Genomic DNA, 14,326 nt, shown 5'->3' with positions numbered 1-14,326 from the left:
CTTTCATCATAAAGAAAAAAAATATGAACACATTTTTCTTAATTTGTAAATAGATTGAATATAAGTCAGCTTCTAGCAACAAATAAGTTTGCTTTATTTTCTCTTTTTTTCTATGGAGTTATGAAACTGCCTGATTGAGTTGTTTAAGGGCAGGTGTAGACAAGCTCTTGCAGAGTGCCTAACCGTTAGGTTTGTTACTACTCAAATGAAAGGAAAGTTGGAATTCCCCTTCAAGTGTCATTGGCATTCATTCAAGGGAGGTTAGACTGTTCACCTAGCAAAATTAATTATCACTCTGAAATTACTACCTAACTAAAGAAAATTACTCCTTGCAGAGTGGACAGCTCAATCTACTTTACTAAAGAAACCCCTATTGAATCATATGAGCAGCACTGCAAAACTGCAATAGTCTATTTTGTGAACCTCACTTTTTAGATTTCCATCATGATCAGAAAGCCTCAGTGTACATTTTAATAGAGCTGCTCAATGAGTTTAATAAATCCACAAGTCACAGGGTGTGCTTTACATCCCTTACTACACCAGGCCATTTATCTTTTGCATGTCTAAAAAAAATTGGTTTTCGGAAGTTCGGCATCAGTATAAACCACTCCATCATTGCTATCAAAGACTGGGATAATGAAGCAATAAGATTAAAAGAGGCAATTCCTTTGTTTTTGCAATTGTAATTTATAAATGTAATACATAACTGGATACAAACCAACGGGCATTTGATTTATGCTTTGGGGGCCAAATATGAAAAATTACTTACAAATCACACAAATGCAACTATGAAGTATAAATAATATATATTTTTCTAATTACCTACAATAGTTTTAAAATGTATTTTTTTCACTTTTGGGGTAGTGGGATAAAGATAAATGTTTTCATAATTGCACCCAATGCAAAATAACTCTACGGGCTCTATTTACAAAACAGAGAACCAGAGATTCCCTCAAATATTGCCTCATAGGAATCCTCCAGGTCCACATTTATCAATGGCAGTAATTGATTCCTACCAGGGAATGTTTGAGGGAATGTAAGATTCTCTATTTTATAAACAGAGCCCTTGTGTTCTTTAAATTGTTATTGCCTAGCAATATGATAACATGAGTGTTATGCCTGCTGAAGAGCTACTTTACCTAAATGACTTAAAAAAGGAAAAAGGAAAAAACACAAAAACACAAAACGCCATTCAAAAGTAAATATTTTTAAAAAATAATAAAATATATGTATGAGTAAAAATTTTTAACAAGAGGCCAAACATTTACATCCTTTTTAGAATTTCAGACCCCATTTCTAAGGAAAACATTATGCTCTATAAGGATGAATAATAGGTATATTGCTGTGACCTTTGAGTGATTGGTAAAACAATAGCTGTGTGAATCATTTACATCCTTAAAGTAGATTTGTCACCTTCACACCTAGAAGAAGCCATTTTGTAAGCTGATCTCAACTGCAATTAATTGGTTTATTAAAATTCACTAACAATAAGATAAGCCAATGGTGGTATCAGCAATTAATTTTCTATCAATGGTGTGACACAGTGGTTTCCTGCTCTTCCGCATGGAGGTTAAATATGTATAGTGTTCTGGATGCAACAAATCTTAGTTGTTTCTTTGGGATTGAAAGGAACAAGAAAAGCAGGCAAGGAGCAGAACTTTAGCACAGAAAAAGTAAGCAACAAAACGTCTTAGTTGAGTCGTATGAAGGGGAAGATTGCAGTCATGTCTGAGCTAACAAAATAGATTCCTCGGCTGTGGACAGTGACAGTTCCATTAAAAAAAGAACATTGATATAAAAGTTTATGTTTAAATTGTTAGATTTTTCAAATTTTTCCACGTTATTATTTTCTTGGTAAAGTGTCCAGCCAAGATTTGTCAACATTTGTATAGCTGGCTGACATTGGGTTTGATTTTCAGCTTAATATAAACCTCCAACTACATGCAAAAAAATCTGCTATTTTTTAATATGATTGTATGTTGTAAAGTAAACCCAGATTCACTTGACTAAGTGGAAATTATGTTTTTCTATTAAATCAGTCCCAATATGTCCATCACAGGTGCACACACTATAGCTGTAAAGTGCAATGGTAAAGTTGACTGGTGAAAAATGCTTTATTTATGTGTTGCAATACAGATAATCTCTGGTATTATAGTGAATCCTCTGGACTACAGAATATGGATCTCTAGCTGAATAATAAAGGACACATCGTGGCTGCTCACTATGAAAATATATCAATAGAGAAATAATGCTGAAACAGTAAAAAAATAATCCATGTAGATTAGATCATAAACTTTTATATGTCTCATTTTTCTTCCTAAGCATATAGAGCTATAGTGATAGAAGCAATAATAAAATACTCTTTTCCAAGAGGGCTGTGATTTAGTTCTATTGATTGATCCTATCTGCTTTTCTAGCAGCAGAGCAGAAACCAAACACAAACCAAATACATTATAAAATAAATGATAAAATAAAAATAAAGGCAAAATCTTTTCCTGATTTACTGATTATAGAATTACAGCGTCTTCCTATTTTTTCTTTAGAACAGACTGCCCACATTGAAAATAGCTTACATTCATCTCTCAAAAATGTTCTTAAAATACTGCAATCACTAATATTGTCATTGTACAAGAGAAAAAAAAATAACATATTTCTAACACTTAAGTATACTATTCATTTATAACAGCTGTTCTTGTTTGATATCCATAATTCAGCAACAACATACTTTGTGTGACAAATGTGCAACATAGAAACATGAAATATTTGGTACAATAGTGCTCAAAATAAACCTTTAACTAAATTACGTAATAAATGTACAGACATTACCATGTAAATCAACAACCTACTGTAAAAGTAAACATCAAAAATCAGTTTTATCCGTAAGTATATATTTTCTTTTTTAGCATTTTTTTTCTCATAAGCGACAACTCTTTAACTTTTCTGACATAAAATATGCTTTAAACATATTATTCTTTAGTCTTTTGCTGTAATCCTGTTACAACTCTCTCGATCCAATTATAAAAAAGTATAACACTATAGACCCTGAATTCAACCACATCTGCGGCAAGTATAGACATCTGTTTTTTCCGCAAGGTGTTGTTTCATAGTTGAACGTAAGAAAGGCCTGCAATGCATTGCTCTGCAGTGTTTTGCTAGCCTTTCATGCTCAGAGCTGGGTCAAAATAAAACTCTCACTACATTTTAAAAATGTAAATGTTATATAGATTAGAGTCACACCTATGTTGTGACTGACATATATATTTATATATATAATTATATATATATATTTATATTTTTTTTGTACATTCGATTAAGAAAACTCCTCCTTGGATGCCATGTGTGTAACCTGTATACCTAACATGCTATATGTATAGATATTTTGATTGTGTCAGTGTAATGAATATTTGTGGGTGGCTGGGAGGTTGGCATCAGTCGCATACTTTTTGCGTTTGTTGTACTGTGGCAAAGTTTAGGCACTTCTGCAATATCTTATTAAAATAAAATAAATGAAAACAAGCATTATATGTTTATAATTAAAAAAAAACATATTTACTTTCTAGTATATGATATACTGTGCAATTGTTTCCTTTTCTGAATGTTTTGCTTTCCTTTTTTTTCACCAATCTAACCCATATCCTTTAAGAAACTGGTTATGTCACTGGTTTCTATACTTTTCTTTTGTGCTTTATATTAAGCCTATTTTATATTTGAGAGTGCTTTTCTTCTTGGTCTTCTCTACAGAGGGGAGACTGGTAAAATCCTATGTTATTGGCTAAAATACACTCTAATATGTTAATATTCACAATCTATCATTCTATATTAGCTGTCAAAAACATTGTACATTTTAAATGATTTGCAGCATTTAAAATATACTATATGACAGGTTACTAAATCCTGTGATTCTGATGTGACAGCAGATAAGACAATGTTGTCGAGTGGGAACCAGATATACAAAATATTAAAAAGTAAACTTTACCCACTAACATTACAGCTGGTATCAGGTAGTTAACTATTTTTATGTTGGAATATATTAAGCATACCATATATAATTTAAAATATAGCAGCACTAGCTTTCTAAGAATTTGTAGTTTGTCCATGAAGAGAACACGATCCTTTTTTTAGCATGCAGTTTGTGGCAACTCTATAGAGGAGGAGACAGGATAGTATGTACAATATGAATGTTTTGCTATCTTCTGTGAGTCTTCTTGGTGTTCTGTTCCACTCTTGGTGATTATTTCAGTATGATCTGATAAATGAAAACAGAAGGCTGAGAGTTACTTTTATGTCTGTGGCAAGGAAATGTAACAGTGAAAAGAGAAAGTACCTTAGAATGGAAGATATCTATTGCGGAAGATATCGAAGAAGCTAAACAATTGTAAATGATTGGACAATACTAAATGTTACTTTGCACTATTTGACAGCTGGTGTCCATATGCCAAAGTATATTACACTGCAATATAACAATGCAATAAAGACAGGTTTATACAAATTCACCTATGTATTAATTAAAATTCATTTTTAGGATTTGTTTATTTACCTGAAACCTGTGTTTTTAATGTACTGCCACAGGGAAACTAAAAGTTAACATCATGTTTGAAGTAGAAGAACTGCTCTTTAATGTGCAACTGGGTCCTGAGTATACACACATATTACATAATTCACAAGTATACACAATACATATTTTAAACAAGCAAAAACAAGCCTCATTATCTCCTAAAGCTATAGGTATTGTGGAAAAATAGTTTTTCACATGTCACAACAGAGTAGAGATAGTTTTATTTTTTAGTCTGAAAGAAGATTTAGGCAGATTAACAACCTTCTAATGTTAACAACAGACAGGTGTTGCTAATATTAAACTGGAATTCAACTTTAGAATCCTTGTGATCTTTGAGAATGAATTACTTTACAATACAAGTAGCAAGGGGGAGAATGAAGGCTTGTTTTAAAGCTCTTTTTTTGCTTGTTAATAATTTGTATATAGTTTAAAAACCATAATCTGGGCACAGGTACACATCAAAGAGCATGTAAACCCACAATCTATTTTTCAGCATGCTTGGCATAAATGCATCGCTTTATAAGGTTGTGTTGTGCAGTTAAGGCAGCAGTTTAGAAATTGTCCTTCTACAACAGGTAGTGCATTTACTGCCAGGATCTCCAGGTTTCAAACTTTGCAACAGATTTTCAAACATCATTTGCTTAAGAAAACTGTATAAAATGAGACATGATGTCAAACATACTGAAATGTTGGGTTTACATGCTGTAAATTTTAAGCTTAGCAAAGGGAGAGTGAACTTACAAAAGGGAGTGTTCGGTGAGTGCCATTGTGTTGTGATGTTCACTTCTGCCATAATTATACCCAGGAACAGCGAGGCAGTTTTTTACAGCCTGGAGAATTAAAGGCAGAGTGTTGTCACTGTTCATATGGTAGGCTAGCTATAATGTTAGTGTAGTTCCCAGAATTTTAGTGCACTGACTGCAAGCACACAGAAACTGCTTCAAACAAATTCAGTTTAAAGTATTTTCCTCTCTATATATATTAAACATGTTCTTGTTGTTTCCAAATATGGTGCTTTTTCAATAAATTTCTATTAGCTGATATGCTATCTGCAGACACAGAGCACTTTTTATACCCAAAAAAACTCATCATTAATGTTCTCATAGCTATTTACAAATGCCCTAAAAATATAAAAAAAGGTACATGCTCACGTGCCTTAAAAAGGAGCTGTCATAAAATACTGTAAAACATTAAAACTATCGCTTTCTCTGGGAGTTAATAAAAGCTGCCATACCTGATCTTAATAATGCTACATGCCTGGATGTAAACATGATTATTTGAATTGGTAGTTTCAGTCACACACCAGAAATAAAGTTTTTTTAGTATGGAAATGACCTGAATACATACTTTGGGTAATTGAGTAAAAAGGTAGTAAATGCAATGGATCAGAACACTAACCAACCATGCAGTATTTTTTGATACAGGTGAGGTCTAGAAGCTCACATAAAACCTCAGAACAGAGTTCAGCTTTAAGTTTATGCTAAGATGCACATTACTTTGCTGTCAATAAATTATGATTATAGGACTACTGGGATTGTATTACCAAAGTTGGGCACATCACATTTTATTTTTATTTTTAATAATACTGATACATTCATCCTTTTCGTTCTTTACATGAACACAACCCCTACATCCAACCTAACATTTTAACCTGGCCTGAATAGGGCAGCACCCCCATACTCCTTGTAGCTATCAGACTGCTCTGGTGCCTGCCCCTGAGAACAACATCTAACAAGGTGTCAAGCAGCACATTGTTCTTTAATCTGTTGGTTAGAGATGCTTCTGTCCACATGCCAAGTGAATACCATACTGATCTGAGGGCTTAGCTCACATCTATACATGCTACATGTGCATTGATTTAAACATAATTGTGCATCCTAGTGATAAAAAATAAAAGCTGAAATCAATAGTTGTCATGTAAAGATTATTGAACTTCCTTAGGGCAAAATGAACAATATACATACATTTCTGTTTTATAATACTTTAAAATAAAAGCACCTAAAGTGAGGTGATTACTGAACCTTATCTTCAATCCACTACAACACCAGACACTGATAACCCTGAAAACTGGTAACCTAAACCATTTGTTGTATATCCCACCATTGCACCATAGTGCTTGCAGTACAAATACTATAGTTTTAAAGTCAAGAGTGGGATGGAGATCACCTTGTTGTTTATTTTGTGTGTTCTAGAAGGAATCTTGATCACAAAGAGGGACCCCATATTACATAGGAGTTTTATTTAAATAAAATGTCTTCCTTTTTTTCCCTTTTTTATCCTCTACCATTCAGGAATTCTGTATTGTCGGTTGAAGTGACACATATTTAATAGCTAGGTCACCAGTAGATTAAATACTAAGATTAAAAGTATATGGCCACTTTTTGAATTATATTCAATCATAGGGCCTTCAAGGCTGGAGAAGATACACTTTGATCAGTGAACCTGGTTAATCCAGCAAACCTGTAATGGATCTGGTCCAGGATTGAAACATTTGCTAACAAATAACAAAATAGTTTTAAGAAATACATTGAAGGTTTTCTCAATCACCCAGGTTCACTGATGAAAGTGGATCCTCTCCAGCCTTGGACAGTGTTATTAAACCAGGCCCATAGTGTATATATATCACAATAGCAGTATAGTTTGACCAGTCACTTCAGTGGATGTACAGAATAGATGTTTTGTTATGGCTTGCCATTAGACACCCTTTTACACCATAGGTTGTCGTGTCCTAATATGTAGACACATATTCATCATGCCATCAAAACATTTGACAGTATTATTCTCTTTATTATTCGCTTGTGACTTGCTAACAAAAGCTGTGCTCTGACCTAATCATCATGTTAATCACATCCCCTGCTAGGATAGGAACACATCAGTGTACAATATCCCTGATTTACAAAATTGCATTGCTCCCTGCAACTACTTATATACTTTTTTTTATTTTTAAGGATGATTGTCATGGACAATAGCTTCCTTTTATCCTATACAGCTTAGAAACGAAACTTCAGTGTGTGATGTCAAAGCAGATGTGGTACAGCTTTTTTTTTAGATTTTTATATTATAAATAAACTATTTTGTGAAATCCAAAGTTACATTTTTTTAATTAAAATTATTTTTACCATGGAAGACATGCATTATTGGAAATGAGCTTTAACCATCTCTAGACAGAATGTCATGTGGATTGGCATGAATCAGTGTTGATATTGCTGTTAGTAATGGGTAACTTGCCAGCACGCAGCAACCAAATTACCCTTCCTCACACTTCTGAAAACAAGAGCATACTACAAGATACTCTTTGTTTTTATGATAAAAATAATAATTCTCATCAAAGGAAACAAAAGAGGAATCATTAATACTTTCTAACACTACAGTCTTTTGTGCACTCAATGTAATGTAAAGTCCTATTATTATATATTAACAAATCTTTAAAGCTGAATAATATTGTACTTGATAAAAGGAAAAGGTAAAAGGTGTGTTAGGTAGATCATTAAAACAATATCAAATGTTGCTGTTTTACACGGTGTTAGAGCCAAGGTTCCTTTGTGTCCGCAGTCACTACTTAACAAGGTCTTAGATTAATTATGTGTGGAATATCTAAGCAATACTTTTATTATTTTCTACTCAAAAACTGTAAAAATACCATAACATGAAAATTCTGCATATAATAGCTTTAAATAGACATTGCTGATATATTATTCCTATTAACAGAATTGTTATTGATTACAAAAACATTCAAGAAAACACAAAACAGATAGACTAATACTTGCAAAAATGTCAACTCTGAATAAGTGCAACCTGGTTATGAACACATTTTCTACATAGTACTAAACAAAATAAAAATTTGATGGGTAGACACATAAAAAAAATTCCGCAGAGAATTTTTTTTAACATATTGGCACTCATTTAGAGTTTGGGATTTGTGAAAGAAAGCTTTAAAAGGAGCAAACCTGATTGGCTGTGGCTGTTGCGGCGAAGGGGACACTTGTTGCAGGAGTTGTTGCTGCAGAGACAGTGGCGGACGTAGCGCTGTGCATCATGGGTACTTTCAGGAGGGGAACCATGGAAGCAATGAACAGGAGGGTGTAGCATTATGGTAATAGAAGTGGTTTTGGCATGGTGAATATCACATAGCAGCAAGCCATCATGGGTTAAACCAGCAGATGGCATGCAATCACAATGCAAAGCAAGGAAGCGTGGGAGAGAAATAAAAAAGGGAAAATAAGCTTATTACAGGTACAATTAAGGAAGTTTGTAAAAATATATTATCAGATATTCCCAGAAACAAAAAGCCAATTTACAAAGCAGGCAGTCTAAATTCATAATCTTAGGTATGAAGTGTAACGTTGCAGAATAAACAAGTGAAATTGTATCCATTATTTGTAAACATCAATCTCTTGTTTGTTCATTTTCTTGTGTAATTAATAGGTACATGTCCATACACATAGTGAGGCCAACTTGTAAATGTTTTTTTACAAGGATTCATACAAGGTTCACACAAGACTTACTTTTTTTTTTCCATTTGATTAAATTTGAAAAGAGTAAATCCTGGGTACATTTCTGTGAATCTTTTTCAGTTTTATGGAATGGAATATATTGTCTTACCCCTCACTGGGAAGATTACTTTTTCCTCTTTTTCCTGGTGCCCATTAGGTATTACCAAATCTATTTATTTGCCTTTCGAGAATGTGCAAAACGGGCTGTTCAGGGTTAAATCTGTTCTTTTTTTTGCAACAACTAATGATTTTCACCAGTCTTAAATGGGTGCGCTATAACTTTTGTGGTACTCACATTTGAATGTAAAAATGGCAGAGGGTGGGTCACAGCTCCAAGTAATAGTGGACGTTAAGGTATCTCTACTGTTCAACCATGTTCATGCGGCTATTTAGCCACATATATAAAAATGTAAAAAAGCCAAAACATAGAAAAATGTAGATATAATAAGGAGTTGTTATAACCCTCCATGTTTTTGTTTTTGTCTGTGTGTCCACCGTTGAAATTACAGGAAGTAATGATAAAATAGTAAAATTTTAGAGTTGTCACAGGACCAGGAGGCAAGGGCTTTAGCATGACATACACTTTATGGATTAGTTAATATACTGTTGGTACCACATGGTATCCCCAGTTTGTAAGCAGTATATGGTAACTCTTATATATTATAATTGTCAAAAGACCCAAATGAGAATGGAAGAAAGGTTGAACTGTGTGACACTGATTAGTAGTTCTGCAAAAGCCATAGAAAGGTTTTATGAGGTACAAAAAAGCAGAAACTACTTCAAAATACCTGAACTCTCTACTAGCCTAAGGGCAATGATGTAATTTCTACTATAAATGAATGAGCTCCAGACTTCCTTTAAGGTATAATCGTTGCCAAAAAATGAATCCCGTAAAACATCAATTCTATAGAAGATTATATATTCCAGAATATAAAAAGACTTTTTGAATTAAAAAAATGACAGAATAATTTTCCTGCTGGAAAAAATGTGCCAAAGTGTGCTTAAGCTTTACTTTAATTGTTTAACTATAAAGCTCACTCCTTTCATATCATCATTCCGCTGCCTGCTAATATGCATTTCCGTTTTAGGGGGTAATAGCAGTGATTTCTGGGAAACTCTGATGCAATATTCTAAACATAGCAAAAAGGACAAAAAAAAATAAAATAAAAAAAAGCACAACACTATGACGTTAAGACACAGATGATATCATTACTCACATTTCAGTTTTCATTAAATTCAAGACACATCATGAACAAAAGTAAAAACACAGTTCCTTTCCCAACATAATATGAAATCATAAACCCAGAGACGAAGAGGGGACGTAATACATTATTCTAGGCAATATTTATTATTTTACATAGCATGGTGGACTACATTAACACACATGAACTGAATAGAATCTAGAGCATTTATTAAAACATTCAGAACCACAGAAGGTAACTTGTGTACTATAAAAGACAAAAAAGTAGATAGAAACCTACCAATACTGGTAGCTGGTGTCATGCACAAAACTGACCCTGAGCGGCATGCAACGAAAGGTGGAGAAAATGAATAAAGGGAAAGAAACAAGTTAGCAACACGGAGTTAACCTTTGGAGTGAAAATTCAAGCACAGCTCTAGATAGGCAGCAGTGAGTACATACATCACTAAGACCATTCATGGTTTCACATCTCTTTCCTATTTCAGAGATTGGAACAGGAACTTCTATCACATCACCTCCTGCTAGGTAATGTAACAGCCACTCTTAGAAAATCCCCTCTTTTAAAGGCATACCCAAATATGTGGGCATGTTATCAGTAGTCTACGAATATTTTGAAGATATGAGGATGGGCAAGAACACAACCCAGCAAAAAATATTTTAGTAGCGGAATTTATTTGGGGGGATTTCAAATTTACTTTGTATATGGAAGTTGACTAAATTGTTTCTGCAGACCTTACAGTCTGTGTGTGAATAACCATTTTGAGTTTTTTTGGTCAAGTCTTTGACTTACTGGAGAGAATTCCTCTTGGTTTACTTTTGGGACAGGAAGTTATGTGAAGTATCTCCAGTTGTACAGACAGTAACAAACACTTTTGTTTAGTAAATTAGTGAAGGATTAGAACTTCTGATAGGTTAATATTACTCTCTGTCAGGATGTATTTACTCATGTCTATCAAAAAAAATAAATAAAAGATTTTGGCTAGAGTTGGTGTTTGAATAAGGTTAGTGTCACTGAATCTGGCAAGAATTCAGGTTAAAGTGGTTTATTGTCAACTTTACAGGTTAAGGTTAGAGGGTATGACAGGTTAATGTGACAGTGTTTGCTTTTTTATGTGATTAGGGGATAACTTTCAGGGGTTAAAAGTCAGGGTTTAGGTTGAAGCTTAGGGTACCAGTAGTTTTGTTACTAAACCTATAGGACTGTCGCTAGAATTTGGCAAGAATACCAAGAATCCCTGTAGTGGCAGTCCTTGTACTGCCGGAGAAATGTGTGTACATTTCTCCGGCAGCAAAAGTTCCTGCACCTCCTAATCCCATGCCTACTTAATAAGACTAACAGATAACATATCAATGTGACTACCATGCAATGTTTGCTGCTGAAGAAACAGATGAATGGCATTAGAGAGAAGGAAAGCACACAGAAAATACACATTGTCCGCAGAGGAGCTGTTAAGACATTCTTAAAATAAACAGCTGCAAGGGGAACGAATTCCAGCTAGCTAAAGGACCATGGCATAGCAAATCAGTCCCAGAACATTTATACACAGAAATAAATTAGTCAATTTAGTAAGTTATTTGTAAGAGATCAAGTAAGGCAAATTCTTATATAGTCTGAAAATAAGGCCTGATTTTGCTTGCAGGCAGGATTATTGGTTAGGAAAGCTGAAAGAAGGCAAAAAATTATATTTTAGCACAAGCTATTTGTACACTTTAACCTTAAAATCACCATCTAAATAGAATCGTAGAGAGAATAGTATAGTAGAATAGTAATCTCTCACACAGAATGCTTGATAAAATATTTAATCTATTTTTTTCAAGTCAAATCAAAACTGCCTTTCCAAACCAAATTAAAATAGTCAAAAAAGGCAGCAGCAAAGGCATCTTTAGTCAGACAGTCAATCCCTTTGTATAAGGCTGGATAATGACAAGCGTCTGCCCAGCGATGCTTCCTCTAGCTCAACTGAACTGCGTTGTGCTGCCATACATTAAAAATAAGATGAAACATAGGATCATTCTTAGGATGTTTACACTATCACTTCAGGACACACAGTAAAACAAAGAATTATAGCTGTTCAGATATATAGAATCTCTACGATCTGTAGTCATTTTAACCTACAAAACCACTGCAGGTGGATGGGTCAAGGACTCAACCCTGACCGGTCTACCAGTCCCTGGTGCTGAAAATCGCCCAAACAGCATGATGCTGCCACCGCCATGCTTCAGATATAGACAAAATAGCATCCTAATGCACAAAAGTGCAGAACACAGAAAATATGCAAATCTTAACTATCTCTAAGACCTAAGAGTTTTTAAATCTAATTTTATATGATGCTTGTTGTATTTGAATGGAAAAATAAATGTTTTGAAGTGAGACTCTTTCTTTTTGTAAATGTAATATTCAGGGTTTGTATACATGGCAATTTTCACATACTATCACACAGCGTGTTTACAAGGTAAAAGTCTGATGCAAGGACTCCTTTCAAAGATTTAAAGTGTGATTATCCACTAGTCTTGGTTTATAAAAGTTTATAAATGCAATAATATTAATTACTCCTAATTAGTATATAAATATTAATACATATAAGAAAGTTGTAAGTACAATCCCACATTATACTACACATCCTCTAACACCAATACCTAGATCATTTGACCAAAGTTGTACATACTAATTAATATCTAATATTGATATCTGACATAAGAATATATATCTGATATCTGACATAAGAATAAACATCATTTTGATATTTGTTTATAGGTAGGAAACATAAACTAAATCAGCCAAGTAGGCCAGCACAGGTGACTTAAGGCTGTAATAGATTTCATACACAAAATGTACCATATTGTGACAAGAAATAGGATTTTATCATCCTAAACCTGAACTTTAAATTAACCCTAAAACAGCCATGTGTTCTTAAAGCTGATAGCCTGGCACTGTGTCTTTTTGGCAAGTCTTGGTGTTGATATGGCGAAATTAAACAAAATTACTGGGGGCTAGATGAAGAGATGCTTAGCAGAAAGGAGTTAGGAACACAGTGACGACCTAAGCAGTGTGGTGATGCTCAGTTATATACAACTAAACATGCTGCAGCCAGGAAATGAAGCACAAAGCTATGAAATGATATGACTCTAAAGTGTGACAACTGTAAGATGGCTGAGAAGTATTGGAGCTATTTTGGCAGATGAACAAATCACATATACTGTGTGTATATACTGTGCATTTAATAATAAACCTGGAGTTTGAATTTAACTGAGAATATATTGTCATAAATAAAGTTTCCTGTACATATAAAATAACAAAGAAGGCAAATAAAAATAATTGGATTGCCTACAACTGTGTTTCAGTTTACTCTTTATTTGTTTCATTTTAAATCTGCTCTGGACACCAGTTCCCAAACTTTTGTCAACCATGGCCACTATCAAGACCATTGAAGTAATTTTACAATCAGAAACAACTATATAATATTTAGTGACAACAAATAATTATATGACTGCGTTATATATTTTATTGGGAACTTACAAATTAACACCTTTCTGAAGGTTATAAGCAAGCACTTTCTTTATGGGTGCCAGCATCTAATGAAGATGTTTGCTCTCCATATTGCCCTCTATCGTAAATTAAAATTCTAGTGCTAAATCATTGAACAGGGTTATGCTAACAGCTACCACTTTTGGGAGTTACTAAACTGAACATAACCTCCCACTGTTTGATTAATAATTCAGCTTAAGTACCAGTACAAAATAGCAGCCTCTACTGTGTCTATAGGTTGGGTAGAAAGTACCCTATAGCCTTTACAAAAAAGAACCTTAGTTTTTAATCAGATCCTACCAGTTTATGGCACGGGTATGTCTTCATGTAAAGTGTATTGGCAAGAGATATGAGTTTATTAGCAACTTTACATGAGGACACAACTCGATTAATGGGGTGGCTAACAACCATAAAGAAAATATAATTTGAAGCAGAATCAGATTTTGAAAGTAAACATTTGCGAGCAGGCAGGTTCTTTATTGCAGAAGGGACAGGTGATGTCCTTTCTGTAATAATAAAACATAATTTTTTAATTACACTTAACTACCCCT

General features: G+C 33.8%; 1 protein-coding gene across 11 annotated transcripts in view; it reads right to left on the bottom strand.

Moving 5' to 3' along the window:
- Positions 1-791: 791 nt before the first annotated feature.
- Positions 792-14,326, bottom strand: part of MBNL2 (muscleblind like splicing regulator 2) — a 106,535-nt gene continuing 93,000 nt past the window's right edge. For 4 of the 11 annotated variants that reach the window (XM_072411204.1, XM_072411268.1, XM_072411258.1 and 1 more), the window contains one exon: positions 792-4,246. In XM_072411204.1, the coding sequence (XP_072267305.1) occupies positions 4,119-4,246 (128 nt within the window). In that variant the 3' untranslated portion in view covers positions 792-4,118. Of the gene's footprint in view, positions 4,247-8,502; positions 8,598-10,529; positions 10,566-14,326 lie in introns of all 11 variants that reach the window. The other 7 variants (XM_072411177.1, XM_072411222.1, XM_072411186.1 and 4 more) reach the window with 3 other exon arrangements.

Source organism: Pyxicephalus adspersus, chromosome 1, assembly GCF_032062135.1.
Source record: "Pyxicephalus adspersus chromosome 1, UCB_Pads_2.0, whole genome shotgun sequence".
Lineage (NCBI taxonomy): Eukaryota > Metazoa > Chordata > Amphibia > Anura > Pyxicephalidae > Pyxicephalus > Pyxicephalus adspersus.
Note: the sequence above shows the minus strand (reverse complement) of the source record. Positions and strands in the feature narration are given on the sequence as shown.